General features: G+C 33.5%; 1 protein-coding gene and 1 pseudogene across 1 annotated transcript; one reads left to right on the top strand and one right to left on the bottom strand.

Moving 5' to 3' along the window:
* Window positions 1-1,388, bottom strand: LOC107429192 (uncharacterized). Its single transcript, XM_016039843.1, has 2 exons — window positions 1,334-1,388; window positions 1-761 (listed from the first exon to the last, which is right to left on the bottom strand). The coding sequence occupies exons 1-2, from the start codon at window positions 1,386-1,388 to the stop codon at window positions 1-3; spliced, it is 816 nt and encodes a 271-aa protein (XP_015895329.1).
* A 12,414-nt stretch (window positions 1,389-13,802) lies between these two features.
* LOC107429193 (G-type lectin S-receptor-like serine/threonine-protein kinase LECRK3) lies at window positions 13,803-16,210 on the top strand (annotated as a pseudogene).
* The last annotated feature ends 7,291 nt before the right edge of the window (window positions 16,211-23,501 follow it).

Genomic DNA, 23,501 nt, shown 5'->3' with positions numbered 1-23,501 from the left:
TCATTTAGGCCCCAACTTGGAACTCATTCCAGGTTTCTTCTTTTGACTTTTGGAGCTACTCCTATGCTCCACAACATTGGCCTTCACAGTGGCCTTTATGGATCTCCTGTCAAATCTCCTATTATCATCTTCTATGTGAAGCTTGCTAACAAGAGTCTCCATATCTATCTCCTTTCTTTTGTGCTTCAGATAATTCCTGAAGTCACTCCAGCTTAGAGGTAGTTTCTCAATCATACAAGCCACTTGAAAGGCTTCATTAATGATCATTCCTTCAGCAAGAAGTTCTTGGATGAGCACTTGTAACTCATGTACCTGACTCATTAGTGGCTTGGTATCCACCATCATATAGTCCAAAAATTTGCCTACCACAAACTTTCCGGATCTAGCATTCTCGATCTTGTACTTACGGTCCAAAGTTTTCCACAGCTCTTTCGCTGACTTCGCGCTACAGTACACTCCATATATGGAATCAGATAGGCCATTAAGGACATAATTCCGACATAAATAATTGGAATTCTTCCACACATCCACCACCATTAGAGTTTCTCTGTCACTCTCTTCACTACTAGGTGGTGCGTCCTCAGTTAGGAATCTTGCAAGGCCCAATGTAGTCAAGTAAAACAACATCTTCTGTTGCCACCTTTTGAAATTCTCTCCATCAAACTTCTCAGGTCTTTCTGCATGACTTGCAGTAAGAGGAGCTTGAACCACAGGAGTCTGTTTTCCCACCTGTGCAACGGGCACATCTCCACTTGCCATTTCTGTAAAATCACAAAAACCAGAAATCAATTAATTGTTATTTTATCTTAACAAACTAATTCCAACCAATTTCCAATAGGAAAACACAAACAATATGATTTTCTAGGATTTCTGTATACACAAAAAAAATTGACTGTTCACGTGCACTGTTCATAAAGCACTGTTTATAGTACTATTCACATACTGTCATTGATACGTGGCATCACCAGAGGCTGACACGTGGCGCACAGTCCGACGCATAGCGTTACTAGAGGCTGACACGTGGCATTCTTAAACCGACACGTGGCGTCTTCAGAGGCCAACACGTGGCTCATTCCCAACCTGACACATGGCAACTTAAGGTGAGGACACGTGGCGATGTTATATTCTGACACGTGGCACCATGGGAGATCGACACGTGGCATCTGCAAGGTTCGCCACGTAGCCTTGCACTGTGCATGCTGTCACTGTGCATATACCATGTGGCGATCTCGCATGGAGACACGTGGCGTGCCCATACCAATTGGGCCACTGTTCATTTGGGCTGGTTCTTATCTGGGCTTGGGCCTTGTGTTAAACAGTAGCCTGTTCTAACCTGGGCTGGGCTCTTGAACTGGACCAGATCCAACAGTACCCAATTTCAGACCCATTAACCCAAAATACGGCCCGTTTACCCATTTTTAACCCTTCTTCAACCTCCAACTGGGTCAAATTCGACCCATTTAACTGGTAAACGGGTTTTCTGACCCGGTTCATATTTTTTCACCTCTTTTTCACTAATCTAGCACCAAAAATTGCCCAAAAATCATCAAAAATCTTAAAATTCATGGGTAATTCAATTTTGGAAAAAAAAAAAATTTTAATTTTAAACAATGATAAGGAATTGCCCAAGAATTTTCAAACCCATAAGAAACAACTTTCTCACAAACCCAACACAACAAATAGATCAAATCATGGACATGTATATTTTAAAAAAATATTTATAAACATTTGAATAAGTAAAAACAAAAAATTCATGTCCATCACACAACCCACTCGGGTTTGAAGCCCTTTTTTTTTTTTTTTTTTTTCCAACTGAAATGGGAAAAAATGTTTAAACAAAAAAAAAATAATACACATGCCCTCCTCATTTCTTTCACACGGGTTTCATCACAAACCATGGACAAAAATATATATATATATATATATAAATACAATAAAGGGCTAGAATAATTGATGGAAACAAATTTTGAGAAACTAAATAAACAAAATATACTAATTCCCATGACAAATCTAACACTCGGGTGTGAGGATTTTTTTTTTTTTTAAAACAAAAAAACTTTACACCCGAAAGTAAGTCACTAATCAACAACAAAATTGAACAATCCACATATATAAACATATATTCATGCGGAAATTGTCTTAAGAATCTTAGAAAAATAACAAGGATATATGTGTATATATGTGGAATAACAATTGCCAGTAATCATTATCAAATACAGGAAATAAAAATATAAAATAAAAATCTGTATGTCCTTAGTTTTAATCTGCTGGTTGAAAAATGGTCCGAGGCCTGTGTGATACTTTCCTTAAGACAATTTCCGTCCCACCGGTGCAGATGTTTTCTGACGGTTGTCTCCTAGGATACAACGGAATCTAAGCTTTTGGATGCAGCACCACCAAAGCTTTCCCTCGAACTTTATGTATACCTTTGCTTTACCACTCTCTAAATGCAAACCTTTTTGGAAAATCTTTTCACTGTTCAAACAAGAATAAAAAACCAATTGTTTTTCTTACTCTCTTCTCCCTCCTTTTTCTCGTACACCAGAAAAGTCTTTTCCTTTTCCAAAAGACCCAAAACGGTACCAAAATAAATTTCATTTAATGCCCACTATTACAACCCGTCCAAATCATTCAAATTCCTTAAAATGTTACAATAATTTTCTGCTTGTTGACAGATTCGTAAGCAAGGCCTTGTCGAAAGTGTAGAAGCCACATAAGCACAAGGATTATCACAGCCATCACTAACAAATGTGCAAAAATGTTAACTGGGGTTGCTCTCAGCTGAGAGGTGCGACTTGTTAGTTATCATTAATAAACAATAAAATAATCCTTGCAGTATTAAATACTAAGTGCTTTTAGTCTTGGAAATCCACAAAAGCACAATTACTTCAGTTTAGTGCTGATATTAACAAAAAAAAAATGATAATACAGTTTACTTTTTGAGTCTTTGAATGTAAAAAGAGAAGATAAAATTCAGATAAAAATCAGAGTCAAAATTCTTTTTTACATTATATTTCTTGAAACACACACACACACATATATATATATATATATAGATTCCATTGCACAGTATATTGTTAAAGTAGGTGGATGTAAAATGAGAAAAAAAAAAACTGAAGGATTAGTAAAAAGAAAATGAATATTGGAAGCACAAAAAGAAAGTAACACTACTAATAAGATGAGAGATTACCTTGGAATTGAATATGGCGTTAAGGCAGGAGTTCTTGAGATAATATTTATTGACCTTCTGTGTTGTTGGCTACTAAAAGTTTAGTGTTAGAAATATTATTGCTTGTGAAACATTGTAAATGTTAATTGTATTCACATATAGACATATACTATCACTGCCCACTTATGGGATTGTAAAAAAGTTTTTAACATTTAATACTTAAACGATGTGACAGATGATATATCAATATTTTATTAGTTTATTTTTATAATTTATTTTTTTAATTAAAAATTTATTTATTTATATTTGAATTATATGAATATATCAACTAACAACATTTTAACACGTGTTATTGGATAGATAAATTTGATAAATATTTTAATATATATAATATTACTATAGCATTAAAAGGATAAGTGGGCAACAAGATGGCAACATTAACAGTGCATGAAAAGTATACAATAAAATCTATAAATTAATTAAGGAAAAGTTAGGATGAGGAGCAAGGTATATATGGATTATTAACTAAGGTATGTTCTAATTAATTCAAAACTTTATCTTTTGCGTTCAGAAGAGTCTTCTTTTGTCTTTTTGTTTATTCATTTATTATTTTTTTAATGAATTGAGCATTTTAAATACTTAATTTTTTTACTTATCTTTGAAATTGAACTATTGTTATTGTTCATAATTATACAGTCCGTCTATGGTGAGGACGGTCCTCATGCGGACCACAGTATTGGTGTTGGTTTTTCATAGTATTGGTGACGATTTTCTAAAAAACCGTTGTTAATATTATGAAAAACCGTCACTAATACTGCGGTCCTCATACGGACCATCCTCACCATAAAATTTCCGCATAATTATATACATATATTTTATGTATACATCATATATGCACCATAATGTAAAATACGTCTAACGTCAGATAATTTATTACTTGCCACATTTATTTGTTATTTAATTGAATATACTGCCATCTTATTATATGTATCATGTTCAATTAAACAACAAATATATGTGCATATAAGTTTTTTTGTTTACACTATTCGTTCTTTAAAAAGTTAACATTGTTTGGAAAGAAATTAATGCATGCAAAAAATATAACTCTCTATAGTTCTAAGAACATTTCTGTAACACCCTGTCCCGAGGTACAACGGAAATTTTCCATTTTTGACCGAGGTTGACCGTTGATCGTTGACCGTTGACCCAAAAGGTTAAAAGTTGACTTTTTGACTTGGATGGAATTCTAGGTTGACTGAGGTACCGTTACGAAGTACACATTGGCATGAGTTCATAGACTAGTAGCACTTTGAAAACGGAGCTACGGTTTGAAAGATATGAGCAAAACAATTTGGGGTCCAAACTGTCCAAGGGATACCGGAGTTGACTTTTTATTCATGCAAAGTTGAGCTTTGACTTATGCATAGTTGTGAAGTACTCGTTGATACGAGTTTGTAGACTAGTGGCACGTCCGATTTGGACATGTGGTTTGAAACTTATAGACCTGTAGAGTTTTTCAAACACTGTATTATTTTAATATTATTTTTGAACGTGTAACAATGTGCCACGTGTGACTTAATAAATGTGACCATGTGTCACCATGTTGAAATGCCACATGTCAACCATGCTTAATACCATATTATTTTATTATTGTTATTTTATATAATAATATTATTTAATTATTTTTAATTTATTTTCTTTCTCTTTCTTTTTCTTTTCTTTTTTCTTTTTTTTTCTTTTCCCCCACGTGGGAAAACACCAGCCCCCCCCCCCCCCCCCGAGCCTTCTTCTTTCTTCTTCTTCTTTCTTTCCTTCTTTCTTCCTTCCCACCGGCCATCTCTCTCTCTCTCCCGTGTTCATCTTTCTTCGGCCACCACAAGCCACATGCATGGGCCACCGTCCAAGACCACACGCCGGCGAGCTCACCAGCCAAATTTGGGGGCCGGCTGGCCGGCGACGCGCCTAGATCGAGCTGTTGAAGCCGATGGCGATGCTCCTCCCTTTTCTAGCGATTCCGCCGTATTCCGGCCAACCCAGTCCAAATTAAACCTCCTTTTCCCCTATTTTGGGTCTTCTAATCCCAAATATGGCCTGCAATTTCCAAAATTCGAAGCGGTTTACAAGATACAAGGAGTTAAATTTTAGCCGGCGCTTCACGGGCAAATTCCGGCCACCGCTGGTCAAAATGGGTCCGACGAAGGTTGGTTTCACGTTCCTCATCTCGTAAGCTTTCCATAGACATATAATTTGCGTATTTTGGATAAGGTTTGTGTTAGGCCCCCGGATACCGGGTATTATTTATCCGAATAAAATATTAATTTATTTGACTGTGTGTGAATTGTTGTTCTAGGAGCACGTGTGCGTCGTGGAATTGATCCCATGGAGGATCTTAGGTTAATTGCGTGCTCCAGGTGAGTGACCCACCTTTAAAGATATTTTGGGGTAATTAATTATATTTATTTGGTGTTAAATTGATATCTGGAATTATGCTCATGTGGTGGAAATTTAATTATAATTGTGGAAAAATAGTATTTTATAAGTACGTATATGTTTATTGGTGCTAAACGGAATTTTTGGGTTATTAAGAAATCTCCGATTTTTATTATTGTGATTTAATTGTATTTATTAAACATGAGCAATATATTTTTGTAAATTAATTGTGTCTGGATTTTTATATTATTTTTTGGGCATAATTGGTTTAAATATTTTAAGAAAAATATTTGTTTAAATTGGTGGTTTCAAATTTGGTAATTATGCCCGTGGAATATTATTTGATGGACCTTGTGATTTGAGAAAATTATTTGTATATCGTTATCGATGGTTTCGTACCAGAAATGTTAAAAGAAAATGTGGGATGGTGAATTTGAAAATTGGTATATTTTCCACGGTGATTTTTGGAAAATCGGTACGGTAATAATTAAATTAATAATTATTTTAGAAGCACTCATACAGTATTGGTGTTCTGGTGTATATGTGGTTAGCGCGCAAATTATTATGTCTCCTGTGAGTTGCCATTGGACCGAGGGCAGACAAGTTTTATAATGCACATAGCTGCCCCCCTCCTTGGCCGGGATGACGGTTTTAGCAGCGGTACTGTCGGGACGTCGAAGTGCCGTATGCAAGTTTCTCTCTTTAATCTCCCCACCAGTTGGTGCTTGGGACACTGAGTATCGGAGGGCATCACTGGTATATGGTGTGGTGCATCAAGTATAAATTTTCAGATAGAAATTTCAAACCCCAAAGTGTTCAAAAATTATTTATTATATTTTATTACATTTTATTTATATTTGGGGTATTTATCTATTGTTTATTAAATTTTTTGATCCCTTGGTTTTCGGAAAATACGAATATCGGATTTTGTGAAAATATTTTAAAAGGGGACCATTTCCAACGGAGTGAATAGTGAGGGTTTTGAGAGAAATTATTACTTTCCATTGTTATTATTTATTTATCTATTTAATTGTCGGTATTAATTAAATCCCTTTATTTGTTATATTATTAATATTAAAAGTGTACAGTAGATAGGGTCACTCACTGAGATGATTAGCATCTCATGTTTTTAAATTCCGTTCCCCTAGGTCCAGGTTGGGAGACGTTAATCGTCCGGGGTGAGCCCGACGTCTCAGTTCATTGCCGAAAGTCCAAGGAGCATTTTCTTCCCTTTTTCCTCTCCATCTTGTATTACTTCTTTATCTGTCATCGTATTAATTTCATATTTATTTGTATAATGTTCTGTATACTGTATTGGACATTTATGTATTAATTATGCACTGGATTACTGTTATTCATTGGAGTGCTGTAAATCTGTGGAATCAATTTGTAATATTGTGGGAGGAATAAGGGGATGAATATAGAAGTGTGTTTTCAGTGCAGGAAATTTGTGGTAAGTCCAACCCTTAGGGGAGGTTCTGCCGGATTTTCCATTGGAGGGTCTGGTAGGGTTTCCCTGAGACCAGGGCTTGTCTAGGGTTCCAACGAGGAATTTTAGACAGGTCCTGATAATTTTCCGTACCTATTAATTAAAAATTTACGAATATTTATATTATAGAAAAATTATATGTATAAAATCATATATATATATATACACATAAAAGTATATAAAGTAATGCTACAAAAAGTACGTCCCCACTTCATAATGTGCACATGAATCCTTCGTATCCTTAGAATGATGGGTATGTAAAATTTTGTTGGGTATGTAAAAAAAAGTTTACTTGCATCCCCTTTTAAGTATACACATGTTAAATTTTTCAGGGGATGAAAACAAATATTTTTATAACAAAATTATATATATATATATATATATATATATATAGTCAGTTTCTTTTTTAGAATATCAGTTTAAAATTTGGTACAAACTTTGTAGTCATGCAATATGTTGCGGAAGATGATTCTCCTACAACATATTGCATGATTTTAGAGTCTGCATTAATTCCTATTAAAACGTCCTGATGAGAATTGGACTGTATATATATATATATATATATATATATATATATGTTTATAGTCAGATTCAAATAATAATTTTAACATGAGGACTAATATGAGGTATTTTATTTTCAGCATTTAACGTACATCAAAATTTGTGATTTATAATTGTATTTATTAATAATCGGATCTCGATAAAATTCATTTTACTTATATAAGATTTTAATTTCTTACTAAATATATATTTAATTATTTTTAAATTTTAAATCTTAACATTTTATGTAAGTGAATAGTCATAAAAATGGATAATTTACATCCAAAGTGAATTTTAATTTAATAAAATAAAATGAATTTTACTTTTACTTGAAATTGTATATATATATACACACACACACATATATATATATATATATATATATATATATATATATATATATATATATGTATATAATTTTTATAAATATCAATGAATTAAAATAATATGTTATGCAACTATCATATTTGATCCAAAGAAAGCAATAATAATGATATATATCGTGTTAAGATTTGCATTAGACCTTTTCGCGTGACTAGGTAACCATTTACCATGACCAACAACTTTTAGCCAAAATACAAAATACAAAAAATAAAAATAAATTTAAAAAAGAAAAAATAACATTGCGCTTTCCTTATCACGAGACATTTGAGAAAATTTAAGTGGTCATCCTTCCTGAGACATACAGTCCCGTTGAGAACTTGAGAACAGTCTAGTCCCAAAGTTTCTATTTACTTGAGAGTAATCTAAGTTTGAATCCCCTTATTACTACTTCGGAGAAAAGAAGATGAAGAAGAAGAATAAAAAGAAAAGGGAAAAAAAAAGTGTTTAAGTATATCCATTCATTCAACTAACTTTTCTATTGTAGATACATTGGCATGTTTTAATTTAAACCCATGATTTTTTGGGTGCAAATGTAAAAAGTATACCAATAAATTTTAATTTAAAAAAAAAAAAGAATTAAAAGATTATATGTTAGAGCATCTAACTGGTCCTTTAAAAGCTTCATCAACTTTACTTTAAAAAGAGTCACATTTGGGTCAAGTTAGAGCCGGCCATGACCATGGATTTTGTGTGCAATTGCACAAGATCCCTTTTTAATCAGGATCCTTTTCATGACTATTTTTATTTTTTAAATGTATAAAATAATTTAAAAAATTGAAATATTAATTGATCTAGTAAAAATAAAAAATAAAAAAAAGTCGTGCCCTTTTTTAATTTTAGGCTTTTCTTATTAAATGGTAATTAATATCTTTAAATATTATTGTAATTCTCCAATTATAACCCCTAATTATCTTTTATTGGAATGTTTGTCTCTTGCATAAATCACTCATTTTGATCATTTACATGAATTACAATTTTTGAATAAATCTAGGCATTAAAAAAAAAAAAAAACACTCAGGCTCTCACTCTTCTAATTTTTATAATTTAAATCTTTCAAATGCCATCTTCCACATTTTTCCATTTGAATCCAACTTTTCTCTTTACAAATTTTTTGGATGAATATTATGATCGCCATTTAGATACGGTCTGTATGAACAGATCACTGTTTTATTTTTCAAAATAGTTTTATTGAAACTAATTATTTTAATGGTTCTTAATATTTTTGCATCTCAAAGAAAAAATTTTATCTATTTGATTAGGAAGCTTTACAAAATTAATCAAGTTTTATCGTTCATCAATTGCTTAATATTTAAACCTTCATTGTTTTTTTATTAATTTTATTATGACTGCAAGAAAGTATATATCTAGACAGGAAAAAAAAAACAAAAAAAAAATGATTGAAAAGCTAATCTATAATTGGCCTAAAGCTCCCAAAATCCTAGGGTGCCCTAGTCAAATAAATTTGGCTCAATTAGTATATTTCTCACATCCATATCCATAAGGTCATAAGCTTGAAACACACTCCGTCTTTATTATAAATAAAAATTTTGTAATGAAAAATAAAATAAAATAAAACCTCTCTTTGATAAATTTAATGGACTTCCTAAATTAAAAAATTAAAATAAAAAAGTGGAGATTGAAGATTGACTTTTCAAGAGAACCTAAACGTACTCTCTATACAAAGCTCTCTAGATTTATATGCACAATTTTAATTGTATTTATTAACTTTAATCTCATAATATATTTCATTTCCTTAATACTACTGTATTGTAGGGAGGGGGAACAAAGAAAAAAAAAAAAAAAGGTGATTCATAATTGTTCATGGGAAGGTGCAAAACAAAATATTTCTCTTTTTATTTTTCAAAATTTTTCAAAAAACTTTTTGTTTTAAAAATTATACGTACTATAGAAAATACTCTAAAACGGGGCCGGATTTACAGTGAGGGCACATGAACAAGTTTCCAATACTTTCATAAGGACAATTCCCCTCTCTCACAAAGGGTGGGTCCCATACTGCCCCAAAACAAACATGGGATTTCCTTTTATATTCCCAGCATTTAATAAGATAAATTATTTCTAATTTATGAGTCTTATTAAGAGCAAATATGCACCATAAATGATATCTAATAAATGCTAAAAAAAGCTAGATAATGGTATTCAATCTCTTTCATTATTCTCTTCGTATTTTATACAAAATTTTTTTAACTAAAAATAAATTTTGGAAGTATTTTATTAGGATTATCTACATTCTGAAGTAAATTTAAACCATACTTTTATTATTATATGTCTAAATATTTTTTTCATTATTTATTTAATGGAGAATTGGCTTCTATATTGCTATTTTTTGAAAGAAGGTTCTTATATTGGTATTAAGTATCTAGTTATGCACATTAAGTGATATAGCTTTTTTTTTTTTTTTTCATAAACTAAATTATAATTTTTCTTTAAATTTTTTTTAATAATAATTACTATGAGTGCTGGCATAGTCAAATTGTTTTTGAGGTTCTAAGCCTTCACTTGTATACCATGTTTAGGATATAGTTTATGGCCAATGTGGAATTTTATCCTTGATGATACCCCTGGACCGGGTTCTACAAATTCTATATTTGTTTACTATTGAGGGAAATAAAAGAGGGGGGGAAAAAAAAGTCATCATATAAAGTCTTTTTTTTTTTTTTTTTAAATTCATCTTTGCCCCCATAAGTCAAACCCATCTATTTCTCAATATCTATAAACGTTGTTTAATATATATATATATACTAAAAAATAAATACATAGTATCCATAAACATAAATAAATACTAAAAAATAATAGCAAAATTAAATCATATTAATGGTTTAGTTTCATATTCGTATTAATAAACACATCTCTTATTTTCTTTGAAACAAAAACATTAAAATCATTGTTATCATAGGCTAACAAGAATGATGTTAATTTGTTTGTTTTTTTATTTTTATTTTATCATTATGACAAGTTGTAAAATTCCATATGTTAGAAGTGGTTTAGATTATTTAGGGATTTTTTTTTTTTTTATGAACTTTTGTGCTGGTTAGACTAAGATATTATTTATATACAAAAAAAAAAGAAAAAAAAAAAAGAGATTTATATTTGTACTAAAATTTCTAATTAGGCAAGGGACTTGCAATATAATATCTCTAAGTTATAAAAGGTGGGGAAAGTTTGGGGGCTTTCATTTATCAAAATAACTGAAAATTAAAACTTACAGAAGTCAGGACGCGGGAGATACACATATCTTTCGTCCTCCAATTTCCTTTGCTTAAATAATAATCAAAAGTCTCCAATCTTCCAAATGTAAACAAAAAAATTAAATTAAAAAAAAATATGCATGATGTTTAGAAACCAAAAACTTTTCTCAAACTCAATTACAATCTTCCACTAAATATTCTAGGCTGATGTCCAAGTACAATGCAAACGCAATATCCATATTCATGCTATTTAGAAGGTTAATGCAAAATAAATTTAAAAAATAAATCAATTAAATATTATCATATTTTTATCATATTATTTGATAAATGCTTTGATAATTCTATTGATTTTATTCATACTGCACAAACTGTTAACTACCCTACATTCTACTCATATCCATATAAATATTTTATTTTTTACGCTACAAGAATATGTCTATTTTATCCTTGATAAAATAAAATAAATTCAAATACACTACATCTTTAATTTCCCACCCCCCCAAAAAAAAAAAAAAAAAAACCTGATACGTTGGTGGTCAAAATTAATCATTATCAATGAAACTGATTAATGGCAATTATCCATTTCCATCATATCAATATCAAAAATCAAAAATCAGATGTTTATCAGTTAAAAAAGATTTAAAATTTTTGTGGCTATATTTGTCCGTCATTGGATACAAGGGAGGGAAAATGATAAATAAAGCAAAGGAAAGGCAGAGGAACATGGATATCTGCCAAATCCAAAAACATATTCAAAAATAAACTTTGACAAAATACTTGAAAATGAAGAAGATTAGATAGAAGGTTATGGAAAATAACGAAATACCCATATTTTTCCATGGCTACACAGTAAGAGCTCTATTGTAGTGAGGAAAGTGGAGATGACAAAGAAAAATAACTTTTTTTTTTTAATATTTGATTAATTTGTGGCATTTTGTGGTTGGATGTCCCATTCAAGTTTTTCTCGTAATACAGAGTATATTGTATGAAAATTTTGATTTTGATTTTGTTTAACTATTTAAAAGTGTTTTTGACCTTTTACTAATAAACATTTTTAGAATATAAACATATCATTAACATTGTAGTGGAATTAAGCATTCTTGTAGTGTGAAGAGAATTACCCTTGGTAAAATATAAGATAAACATTTCAAGGTTGGAATTTCCGAATTGCTTAATTGTTTTCTTCTATATTACATAATAGTCAAAAGTCTCTAGTCTTCCATATGCATGATGCAGTATAACTTAGGTCCAGAGTCCAGATCATGTTTGTGACCAGATTTTTCTCAAATTCAAATTCTATCTTACTATTTTCTTCTATATAGTTGCAATTGTACCCTCTAGTTTAGAGGAATTACATTTTTGGTTTTCAAAATTTAAAACATTATAATTAGGACCTTCAAATTTTAATTTGTTATATTTTAATCTAATCAAATTTATTAGTAAATGGTAGTTAACGAGTGTTTGAAATTAAATGGTACTTTAAAGTGCAAGATTTTAAAATTGAAAGGCCAAAACCTGCAACAAGTTTAAAATTTGAAGGTTTAAATTAAAAAAAAAAAAAACAAAAAAAACAAAAATAAAATAAAATTGGATTTGAATTTTAAAAATTGATAAAGTGGGATGAACCCTTAGCCACGTTAGTCAAAAAGTCCAATCAAAATGCAATGAAATAAAATTTGAAGACTTAAATTAAAACATCTTAAAGTTGGAGGGTCAAAAATGCAATTTCTCCCAAACTAATGGGTTCCAAACTAGCAATTAACCCCATATAAATATATGTATTACTACTTTTACCAAATCTCGCTTGGTAAAACTTAGTTAGCCTCTGTCCTATAATTTCATTTTTCACAAATACAAGATAAACATTTCAATGTTGAAATTTCCAAATTGCTTAATTCTTTTCTTCTATATTACATAACAGTCAAAAGTCTCTAGTCTTCCATATGCATGCATTATAACTTACGTCAAGACCACGTTTGTGACCAGACTTTTCTCAAATTCAAACTCTATCTTCCTATTTTCTTCTATATAATTGCAATATTGTACCTTCTAGTTTAGAGGAATTATATTTTTTATTTTCAAATTTAAAACATTATAATTTAAATCTTCAAATTTTAATTTGTTACATTTTAATCTAATCAAATTTATTAGCAAATGGCAGTTAACGAGTGTTTCAAATTAAATGGTACTTTAAAGTGCAAAATTTTAAAATTAAAAGGTCAAAAACTGCAACAATTTAAAACTCAAAGGTTTAAAATAAAAAAATAAAAAACTCAAATCAAATTGGATTTTAAAATTGATAAGGTCGGATGAACTGTTAGCCACATTAGTGAAAGGTCCAATTGAAACAAAATGCAATAAAATGAAAACTAAGAGCTTAAATTAAAACATTTTAAACTTGGACGGTCAAAAATGCAATTTCTCCCAAACTAATGGTTCCAAAATAGCAATTAACCCCATATAAATATATGTATTACTACTCTTCCCAAATCTCCCCCAGTAAAAGTTAGTTAGCCTTTGTCCTAGAATTTCATTTTTCCCAAAGCTCCCATAGCCATTAGTTAGCATCTTGGTTTAACATTAAATGGCTGCTTATGCTCGTCCTTATCTTCTCTTATTGCTTCTCCAACTTCCGTTTTTCGTTATCACTGCTCAAACCAATGGTAATATTATAAGTGTGAGATCTTTTCTTACTGCAGGAGGTGCTAACTCTTCTTGGCTCTCATCACCTTCTGAAGATTTTGCATTTGGGTTTCACCAACTTGATGCTAATTCCTTCTTACTCGCCATATGGTATCACAAACTGCGTTCCGAAATCACCACAGTTTGGTATGCAAATGGAGAGAATCCTGCACCAAGAAATTCCAAACTTGAGCTTACCGCTGATCATGGACTCGTCCTCACAGACCCTCAAGGTTCTCAGCTATGGAGTTCAGGAAAAACAGAATCCTCTGCTCCAGTTTCCTACGCTGTTATGAACGATACAGGCAACCTTGTACTCATGGATGGGAATTCCAAGCCCATTTGGGAAAGCTTCAACCATCCTACTGATACATTGTTGCCTACTCAGATCATGAAAATAGGTTATCTTATTTATTCAAGAAAAAGCAACACCAACTTCTCCCGAGGAAGATTCCAGTTCTGTTTGCGCAAAGAGGGTAATGTTGTACTCAATACCAAGCTTACTAACGATGTATACTTTGAGGTTCCAAGTAATGAAACATTTTATAAGCTGAATCCTGTCACTCAAGTGATCTTTAATCAATTGGGCTACTTGTACGCATTGCATAAAATTGGAGACAGATCCAATATTATAATTCCAGGAGATAGAGTTCCAGATTTGAACACTACCTATCAAAGGGTAAGTCTCAGTTACGATGGAGTACTCATCTCAAGCTGTCACTACAAAGATCCCTCCACTGCAGATCAAAGCTGGTACAATGTAACATCAAAACCTAATGACATATGTGACATTGAATTCCCAGAAGGTAGAGGAACCGGACCGTGTGGGTACAATAGCATCTGCACAACTCAATCTGATGGAAACCCAGACTGCAAATGCCCAACTGGGTATTCTTATATCGATCCTACTTATGTATACAGTGGCTGCAAAACAAATTACTTAGACGGTTGCGAAAGCCACCACGACTACTTGATGTACGAAATACCCAATACTGATTGGCCACTATCTGATTATGAATTCTTTCAACCTATTACGAAGGAGAACTGCACGAATGCTTGTTTACATAATTGTGTATGTGCAGCAGTTATTTTTGCCGGAGACAAATGTTGGAAGAAGAAGCTACCACTTTCCAATGGAAAAGAGAGGTATGGGACCACAGCTTTTCTCAAATTAAGAGATGATTATTCATCTACACCAACACCACCATCAACACCAACCTTTCAGATAGACCGGATCCAAAAGACCATGATGGCAATTTGGATATTGTGTTGTCCACGCTTTTAGGTAGTTCTGTGTTTGTCAATTTCATGCTTGTTGGTGGGATATTTATGGCTTTATTCTTCTACAAGAAAAAGCTCGTCATTGATTTTGCAAATGAATCTTCTGTAAAAAACAACTTGCAAACGTTTACCTATAAAGAGCTGACACAGGCAACAAACGGATTCAAAGAAGAGCTTGGAAGGGGATCGTGTGGGATAGTTTACAAAGGCGAAACGAAATCAAATGGACTCATCGCAGTCAAGATGTTAGACAGAGTGTTCGAGGACTGTGATAGAGAATTCAAAGCAGAAGTTAACGTAATAGGCCAAACACATCACAGGAATCTTGTCCGACTAGTTGGATATTGTGATGAGAAACGACACAGATTGCTGGTATACGAGTTCTTGAGAAACGGGACATTAGCAAAGTTTCTCTTTGGAGATCCAAAACCAAGTTGGAAACAGAGGATAGGAATTGCATTTGGGATTGCGAGAGGAATCGTCTACTTGCATGAGGAGTGCAGCACGCAGCAGATCATACACTGCGACATAAAGCCTCAAAACATTCTTTTGGATGAGTATTACAACGCTCGGATTTCTGATTTTGGGTTGGCGAAGCTTTTGCTTATCAATCAAAGCCATACTAAAACAAACATCAGAGGAACAAGAGGGTATGTTGCCCCTGATTGGTTCAGGTCTGCACCGGTGTCTGTGAAGGTGGTGTATAGTTTCGGTGTGGTTTTGCTAGAAATCATTTGCTGTAGAAGAAATGTAGATATGGAGGAGGTTGATGATGAGGGAAAGAAAAGAGTTTTAACTGATTATGCCTACGATTGCCTTATGGAAGGGAAGTTGGATGCTCTGATTGAAAATGATATGGAGGCCTTGGATGATATAAAGATGGTTGAGAGGTTTGTATTGATTGCCTTTTGGTGCCTCCAAGAAGATCCTAATGTAAGACCCACCATGAAGAAGGTATTGCTTATGCTTGAAGGAATACTTCAGGTTTCTGTTCCCCCAACTCCATTCTCCTTTACTTCCATCAGCTGATTAAAAACCATGCCCAGTTTTTATTTTATTTATTATTATTATTATTATTATTATTATTTTTCCAATAAGATTCTTGGAATGTTTAATTTACATGTACATGTTGGAAACTGAAGAGAATTCTACATATGAAATGTTAAGATCAAGTGGGGTGGACGTGCATGTGCCTCAGTTTTTTTTTTTTGTTTTTTTGATTTTTTATTAGAGGTTTTATTTCAGTAGAAATAATCATTTTTTTTTTCGATGTTACTTGAGATTCGTGCACCTGATAACAAGTTTGATGAAGAAAATGCAAATAGTCTAAGGGGAAGCCCTCCAAATACTAATGTTTTTAACAAATATATTTGATTAATGTTCCCCAATTTTAAATTCATCTAATCTAATCTAATAGTGTAAATTTGTTCTATGTTAATACCTTTTAAATTTTTATACATTCAAACACTTTTTATTTTAAATAAAAATAAATAACATTTAATTTTCCATACAAAATAAATTTCCAATTATGTTTCTCCCTCCAAAATGACAAGTAATTTAAATTATTTCCCTTTTTTTGGGTGAAATTTCAATTCTTTGTAACAAATTTTGAGAAAATTTAGAATTAGCATAGGCTCATTATTTTCAAAAGACACATAATCACCAAATTACAAATAGAAGAAGGCTTATATCATCTTTACAAAGGAAAATTATGGTCATTGTCTAGTAGAAAAACTAGTCTTAAGATTTTTTTAGTTAAAATAGTACAAGAACTTAAAAAACAAAAAAAAAAAAAAAAGAAAAAAAAAGAAAAAAAAAGGAAAAAAAAAAAAGATTCATGTTGTTGAAGTGTGGCAATTTTACCACTTGATGGTGCATGTCACCGGCTAGCATGCACACCTTGGTATCAAATCCTTTCCTTTTATGAGTTTATATTTTTTTGTATGTTTTAATTGATGCAAGGTATATTTTTATAATGTTTTGTGTCTAAGTTATGCATGCAAAAGTATAGGCAAAATTATACACAAAAGAGTAGGAATGTTATAATTGAAATGCCTATGGTGCTGGATTCATAATTTCCAGCAATATAATTCCACTTTTTATCTTATATCTCAGGTTGCAAATGGAGTTTTGGGCTGAAATTTTGAGGGATGTCTACAGACATATATAGAAGAATATGTTCAAATTTCAGGTCAAAATGACATGGGAAAGTCCATTTTCTATTCCAAACAGATTGCTGTATCTGATAGGCCCAGTATGCAGAGTATGGGTCAGTTTTGGAGCTGTTTGGCCCATGATCCGGTTCCAGAACTTTCCTAGCTCTTGGAAAAATATTTATTGATGACCAAGGATGCTTCAAACCAAGTTTCATAAGCAGATACAAAGGGGAGCTAAGTAGGTGAAGCTAGTTTGGTTGTTTACCCAAACTAGTTAAACAATAGGAACTTAGTTCAAACCATGTGCCACTTTTTACTATATTTGGAATAGACATGTTGCAGCTGGTTTTTACCTCTTTTATGTATGAAAATTTAGGTGTTGACCATTTTACTTTTTAAATTTCAAATACTTTACTCATTTTGTAAGCTCACATGCTTGGCATGTGTGAACTAGTTGTACTTTCAAGCTTATATTATAAAATGAATGAAATGGCTACACATCTAAGCCTTATTTTCAAAAGCCAACGTGGTCCCCTTCTTCTTATCTCTTATTCAACACCTTAGAACACTTTAGGAACCCTAAAAAAACCAGAAAACACCATAACCAAAACCTAAAAACACAACTCACACACAACCATTTCCAAGAGCATCACCAAAAGCTTGCTTGTTGCTAACACTTCAAGCTAGCTTGCTCTTGGTCATAACCTTCTCACCCCAACAAAGTGGTATAAGAGCAAGGCACATTTTTGTGAGATTTGTGAGGTTTTTGGGCTGGTTCGTTCTTTGAGAGTGAAGAGATACTTGAAAGCACAAATATATTTTCATATTCCTTCATACTCAAAAGCAACATTCACATGGCTTTTTCAAGCTTTTCAACTCCTTCTCCTCCTATCTTTAATGGGGAGAACTATAACATTTGGAGTATCAAGATGCAAGCCTACTTGAAGGCTTATGGTCTTTGGGAGGTCACCATAAATCCCCAAGAATCCGAGCCTTTGAGACAAGGGACAACGGTCAACCAAATCAAGCACCATGAGGAGGAATTGGCTAAAGGTTTCAAGGCTCTCACCGCCATTCATTCTTGTATTAGTGATACCATTTTCACAAGGATAATGGCATGTGAGAGTGCCAAAGAAGCTTGGGACAAACTTCAAGATGAGTTCCAAGGGAGTGCAAGGACAAGGCAAATGCAAATCCTTAACTTAAGGAGGGAGTTTGAGACTATCAAGATGAAAGACAAAGAAACGGTTAAGGAGTTCACCACAAGGCTTCTTAATGTGGTGAATTAAATTAGGGTGCTAGGTGAAAGATTAAGTGACCAAAGGATTGTGGAGAAGTTGTTGGTCTCCTTGCCCAAGAGGTTTAAAGCTAAGATATCTTCATTGAAGGAGTCAAGGAACCTAAATGAAATTTCCTTGACCGAGTTGGTGAATGCCTTGCAAGCTACGGAGCAAAGGAGGAGGATTAGACATGAAGAATCAATGGAGGCTGCATTTGTGTCTAAACAACATCAAAATACACAAAATCAAAAGAAGAACAAGCTTAAGGTCATAAAGGAGAAAGGTGAAACTAGCAAACCCCGAGAGAAAGTCCTATGAACCTTGTCACTATTGCAAGAAGAAAGGTCATCATCCAAGAAGGTGTTGGTGGAGGCCGGATGCAAGGCTAACAAGAAAGATAAGTAACAAGCAAATGTTGCTAAAGATAATGCAAGTGATAGTGAATCCGAAGAGTTGTTTGTTGCTACTTGTTTTAGTAGCATCAAGAATGATGAAGGATGGATCATTGATAGTGGAGCAACACACCATATGTCTCACAAGCATGAATGGTTCACAAACTTGGATAGGAGCAACCACAAGAAAGTTAAAACTAGAAATGGAGCCTTGATGGAAGTGAAAGGCAAAGGAGATGTGGTGATATACACCACCAAAGGTATCAAAACTATCCATGATGTTCTCTATGTACCTTCTTTATGTGAGAACTTACTTAGTGTAGGTCAAATGCTTGAGAACAAATATGCATTACACTTCTCAAACATGACATGCACTATAGTTGATCCACATGGAAATGAATTAATGTGTGTTGGAATGAAGAACAAGAATTTTAGGTTGAATATGGATGAAAATGGTGCATCAGTTGCATTGAACACCAAAGTTGAGAACACCTCTCAACTTTGGCATAAAAGACTAGGCCATGCTAGCTTTAAGTCATTGGTAGGCACACATGAACTTGTTAGAGACATGCCATTGGTGGAGAAGCAAGAACATGTGTGTGAAGTGTGTTAAAAAGGAAAGCATACTAGGCTAGCATTTCAATCTTGTTCTTGGAGACCAAAGGAGAAGCTAGGACTTATACATTTGGATATTTGTGGTCCTATGAGTGTTCCATCCTTAAATGGCAGCAAGTATTTCATAACTTTCATTGATGATTACTCAAGAATGTGTTGGGTGTATTTCTTTGAAAGAAAATCACAAACTTTGAAGAAGTTTGTAGAATTTATGAAGTTAGTGCAAAATCAATCTGGTTGCACTATAAATGTGTTAAGGACGGACAATGGTGGGGAATACACAAGTGAGGCTTTCAAACAACTTTGTAAGGATCATGGTATAGTTCATCAGTTCACTACACCATACACACCACAACAAAATGGTGTATGTGAAAGGAAGAACGGTACCATCATGGAGATGGCTAGATGTTTGCTGTTTGAAAGTGGCTTGCCAAAGAAATTTTGGGCCGAAGGAGTTAATACATCCATCTACATCCAAAATAGGCTTTACTCCAAGTCTTTGAGGAGTAAAACCCCATTTGAGCTTTGGTTTGGATATAAGCCTTCTCTTGATCATCTAAGAGTATTTGGAAGCATTTATTACATCCTAGTACCACAAGAGAAGAGAGGAAAGCTTGATGAAAGGTTACAAGTTGGTGTCTTGGTTGGCTATAGTGATGTGACCAAGGGATATAGAGTGTATAACTTGGAAACCAAGAAACTTGTGATAAGTAGAGATGTGAAAGTTGATGAGGAAGCTAAATAGGTTTGTAGTAAGGAGGAGTTGGCTAGTATGGATGAAGATAATTGGCTTGAAGCTCATGATAACGATGAGGAACAAGGAAATGATGAAGGTGCTGCCCATGATGATGAATATGATGAGAATGAGCTAGAAATCTCCATAGGGGCTGATTTGGAGATTGGTGATGGTGTGAGAGCCACAAGACCTCTTAATGAGATTTATGAAAGGTGTAATGTGGCATTGAGTTATCCAATCAATGTCCATGAGGCTATGGCAAGAAAAGAGTGGAGACAAGCCATGCAAGATGAAATTGATGTGATAAACAAGAATGACACTTGGAGCTTGGTAACAAAACCGAAGGGAAAGAATGCTATTGGGGTGAAATGGATCTTTAGGACCAAGTACAATCCGGATGGGTCTATAAATAAGCACATGGCAAGGCTTGTTGTCAAAGGATATGCACAACAAGCTGGTGTGGATTATGGAGAGACTTTTGCACCGGTTGCAAAGATGGAAACCATAAGACTTCTCCTTGCAATTTCGGCACAAAAGTCTTGGAAAGTATATCACCTCGATTGGAAGTCAGCCTTCTTGAATGGAATATTGAAGGAGGAGGTCTATGTTATGCAACCCGAAGGTTTTGTGAAGAAAGGAAGTGAAGGGAAGGTATACAAGCTACACAAGGCCTTGTATAGCCTTAAACAAGCTCCTAGGGCATGGTATGCCAAGATAGATGGTTTTTTGACAAAGCATGGATTTAGGAGGAGTCCTAATGAGCCTACATTGTATATTAGGACTCATGGTTGCATGGTGTTGGTGTCTCTTTATGTTGATGACCTCCTAGTGACCGGTGGTAATGAGAAAGAAGTGAGCAATTTCAAAAGTGAGCTAGAATTGAACTTTGAGATGTCTAGCCTTGGAGAGATGAAATACTTTCTTGGAATTGAAGTTGTCCAATTATCCAAGGGCATCTTCATATCTCAAGAAAGCTATGTGAAGGAGTTGCTCAAGAAGTTTGACATGGAGGATTGTAATAGCGTTGCCACACCTATGAATGAAGGCACTAAGTTGGTGAAGGATGATGATTCTCCAAAGGTAAATCCTTCCATCTATAGAAGTTTAATTGGTAGCCTTTTATATGTATGCTCTACTAGACCGGATATCATGTTTAGTGTGGCTGTTTTGTCAAGATTTATGCATAGTCCATCACAAAATCATCTTAGTTGTGCAAAAAGAATCTTAAGGTATTTGAAAGGTACTAGTGATTTTGGTATATGGTACAAGGATGGCATGAACGAAGCTTTGCTTGGTTATAGTGATAGTGATTGGGCTGGTTCTTTGGATGATAGCAAGAGCACATCGGGCTACATTTACACTCTTGGAAATGGTCCTTTCTCATGGAATTCCAAGAAGCAACAAACCGTTGCACAAAGCACCGAGGAAGCCGAGTATATTGCTTGCTCAAGTTATGCTAATCAAGGTGTTTGGCTTAGGAAATTATTGGAGGACTTGAGCTTGAAGCAAGAGGATGCCATGGTAATATTGTGTGACAATACTTAAGCAATAGCAATTGCATAAAATCCAGTCCAACATGGGAGGACCAAGCACATACAGGTCAAGTATCATTCCTTAAGGGAATTTGAAGCAAGTGGTGAAGTGAAGTTGGAGTATGTGATTTCCGAGGAGAACTGGGCGGATATCTTCACCAAGCCATTGGGAAAGAAGAGATTTGAGATATTGAGAGGACTTCTCAATGTCTCATACAAAATTGCCAAGGAGGAGTGTTGAAGTGTGGCAATTTTGCCACTTGATTGTGCATGTCACCGGCTAGCATGCACACCTTGGTATCAAATCCTTTCCTTTTATGAGTTTATATTTTTTTGTATGTTTTAATTGATGCAAAGTATATTTTGATAATGTTTTGTGCCTAAGTTATGTATGCAAAAGTATAGGCAAAATTATGCACAAAAGAGTAGGAATGTTATGCTTGAAATGCCTATGGTGCTGGATTCATAATTTCCAGCAACATAGTTCCACTATTTATCTTATATCTCAGGTTGCAAATGGATTTTTGGGATGAAATTTTGAGGGATGTCTACAGACATATATAGAAGAATATGGTTAAAATTTCAAGTCAAAATGACATGGAAAAGTCCATTTTCTATTCCAAACAGATTGCTGTATCTGATAGGCCCAGTATGCAGAGTATGGGTCAGTTTTGGAGCTGTTTGGCCCATGATCCGGTTCCAGAACTTTCCTAGCTCTTGGAAAAATATTTATTGATGACCAAGGATGCTTCAAACCAAGTTTCATAAGCAGATACAAAGGGGAGCTAAGTAGGTGAAGCTAGTTTGGTTGTTTACCCAAACTAGTTAAACAATAGGAACTTAGTTCAAACCATGTGCCACTTTTTACTATATTTGGAATAGACATGTTGCAGCTGGTTTTTACCTCTTTTATGTATGAAAATTTAGGTGTTGACCATTTTACTTTTTAAATTTCAAATACTTTACTCATTTTGTAAGCTCACATGCTTGGCATGTGTGAACTAGTTGTACTTTCAAGCTTATATTGTAAAATGAATGAAATGGCTACACATCTAAGCCTTATTTTCAAAAGCCAACGTGGTCCCCTTCTTCTTATCTCTTATTCAACACCTTAGAACACTTTAGGAACCCTAAAAAAACCAGAAAACACCATAACCAAAACCTAAAAACACAACTCACACACAACCATTTCCAAGAGCATCACCAAAAGCTTGCTTGTTGCTAACACTTCAAGCTAGCTTGCTCTTGATCATAACCTTCTCACCCCAACACATGTTCTATTCAATAACAAACTGAAGAATAAATATCTTTGACAACAGTTTAGAGAGACATGGTGGTCCCTCTTTGGCACAAGAACTTTAAACATGAAATTTTCTTGGGCACATGGCTTCTCAATCTTAACCATCATACGCACAAAACCAATAACATTATTTTTCACCATCATTATTTATCTATGAAAATTAATTGGCTAGGTCTTCATATGTTTGAAACATTTGAAAACTTTATCACCTAATTAATAGAAAATTGAAACTGTTTTTCTTTTTTCTTTTTTTTTTCTTTTTTTTTTTCCTTTTTCTGGATAAGAAGAGAGAAATGTGTTTTTAATTTG

This window comes from Ziziphus jujuba, chromosome 12, assembly GCF_031755915.1.
Source record: "Ziziphus jujuba cultivar Dongzao chromosome 12, ASM3175591v1".
In the NCBI taxonomy this organism is placed as follows: Eukaryota; Viridiplantae; Streptophyta; class Magnoliopsida; order Rosales; family Rhamnaceae; genus Ziziphus; species Ziziphus jujuba.
This window is presented reverse-complemented; position numbering and strand designations above follow the sequence as displayed.

Bases quoted from the DNA above. Each gene is read 5' to 3' on its own strand.
- LOC107429192 (XM_016039843.1), bottom strand. From the start codon at position 1,388: ATGGGTCTGAAATTGGGTACTGTTGGATCTGGTCCAGTTCAAGAGCCC. The intron at 762-1,333 runs GTTAGAACAGGC...GTGATTTTACAG, and splicing joins AGTTCAAGAGCCCAGCCCAG to AAATGGCAAGTGGAGATGTG.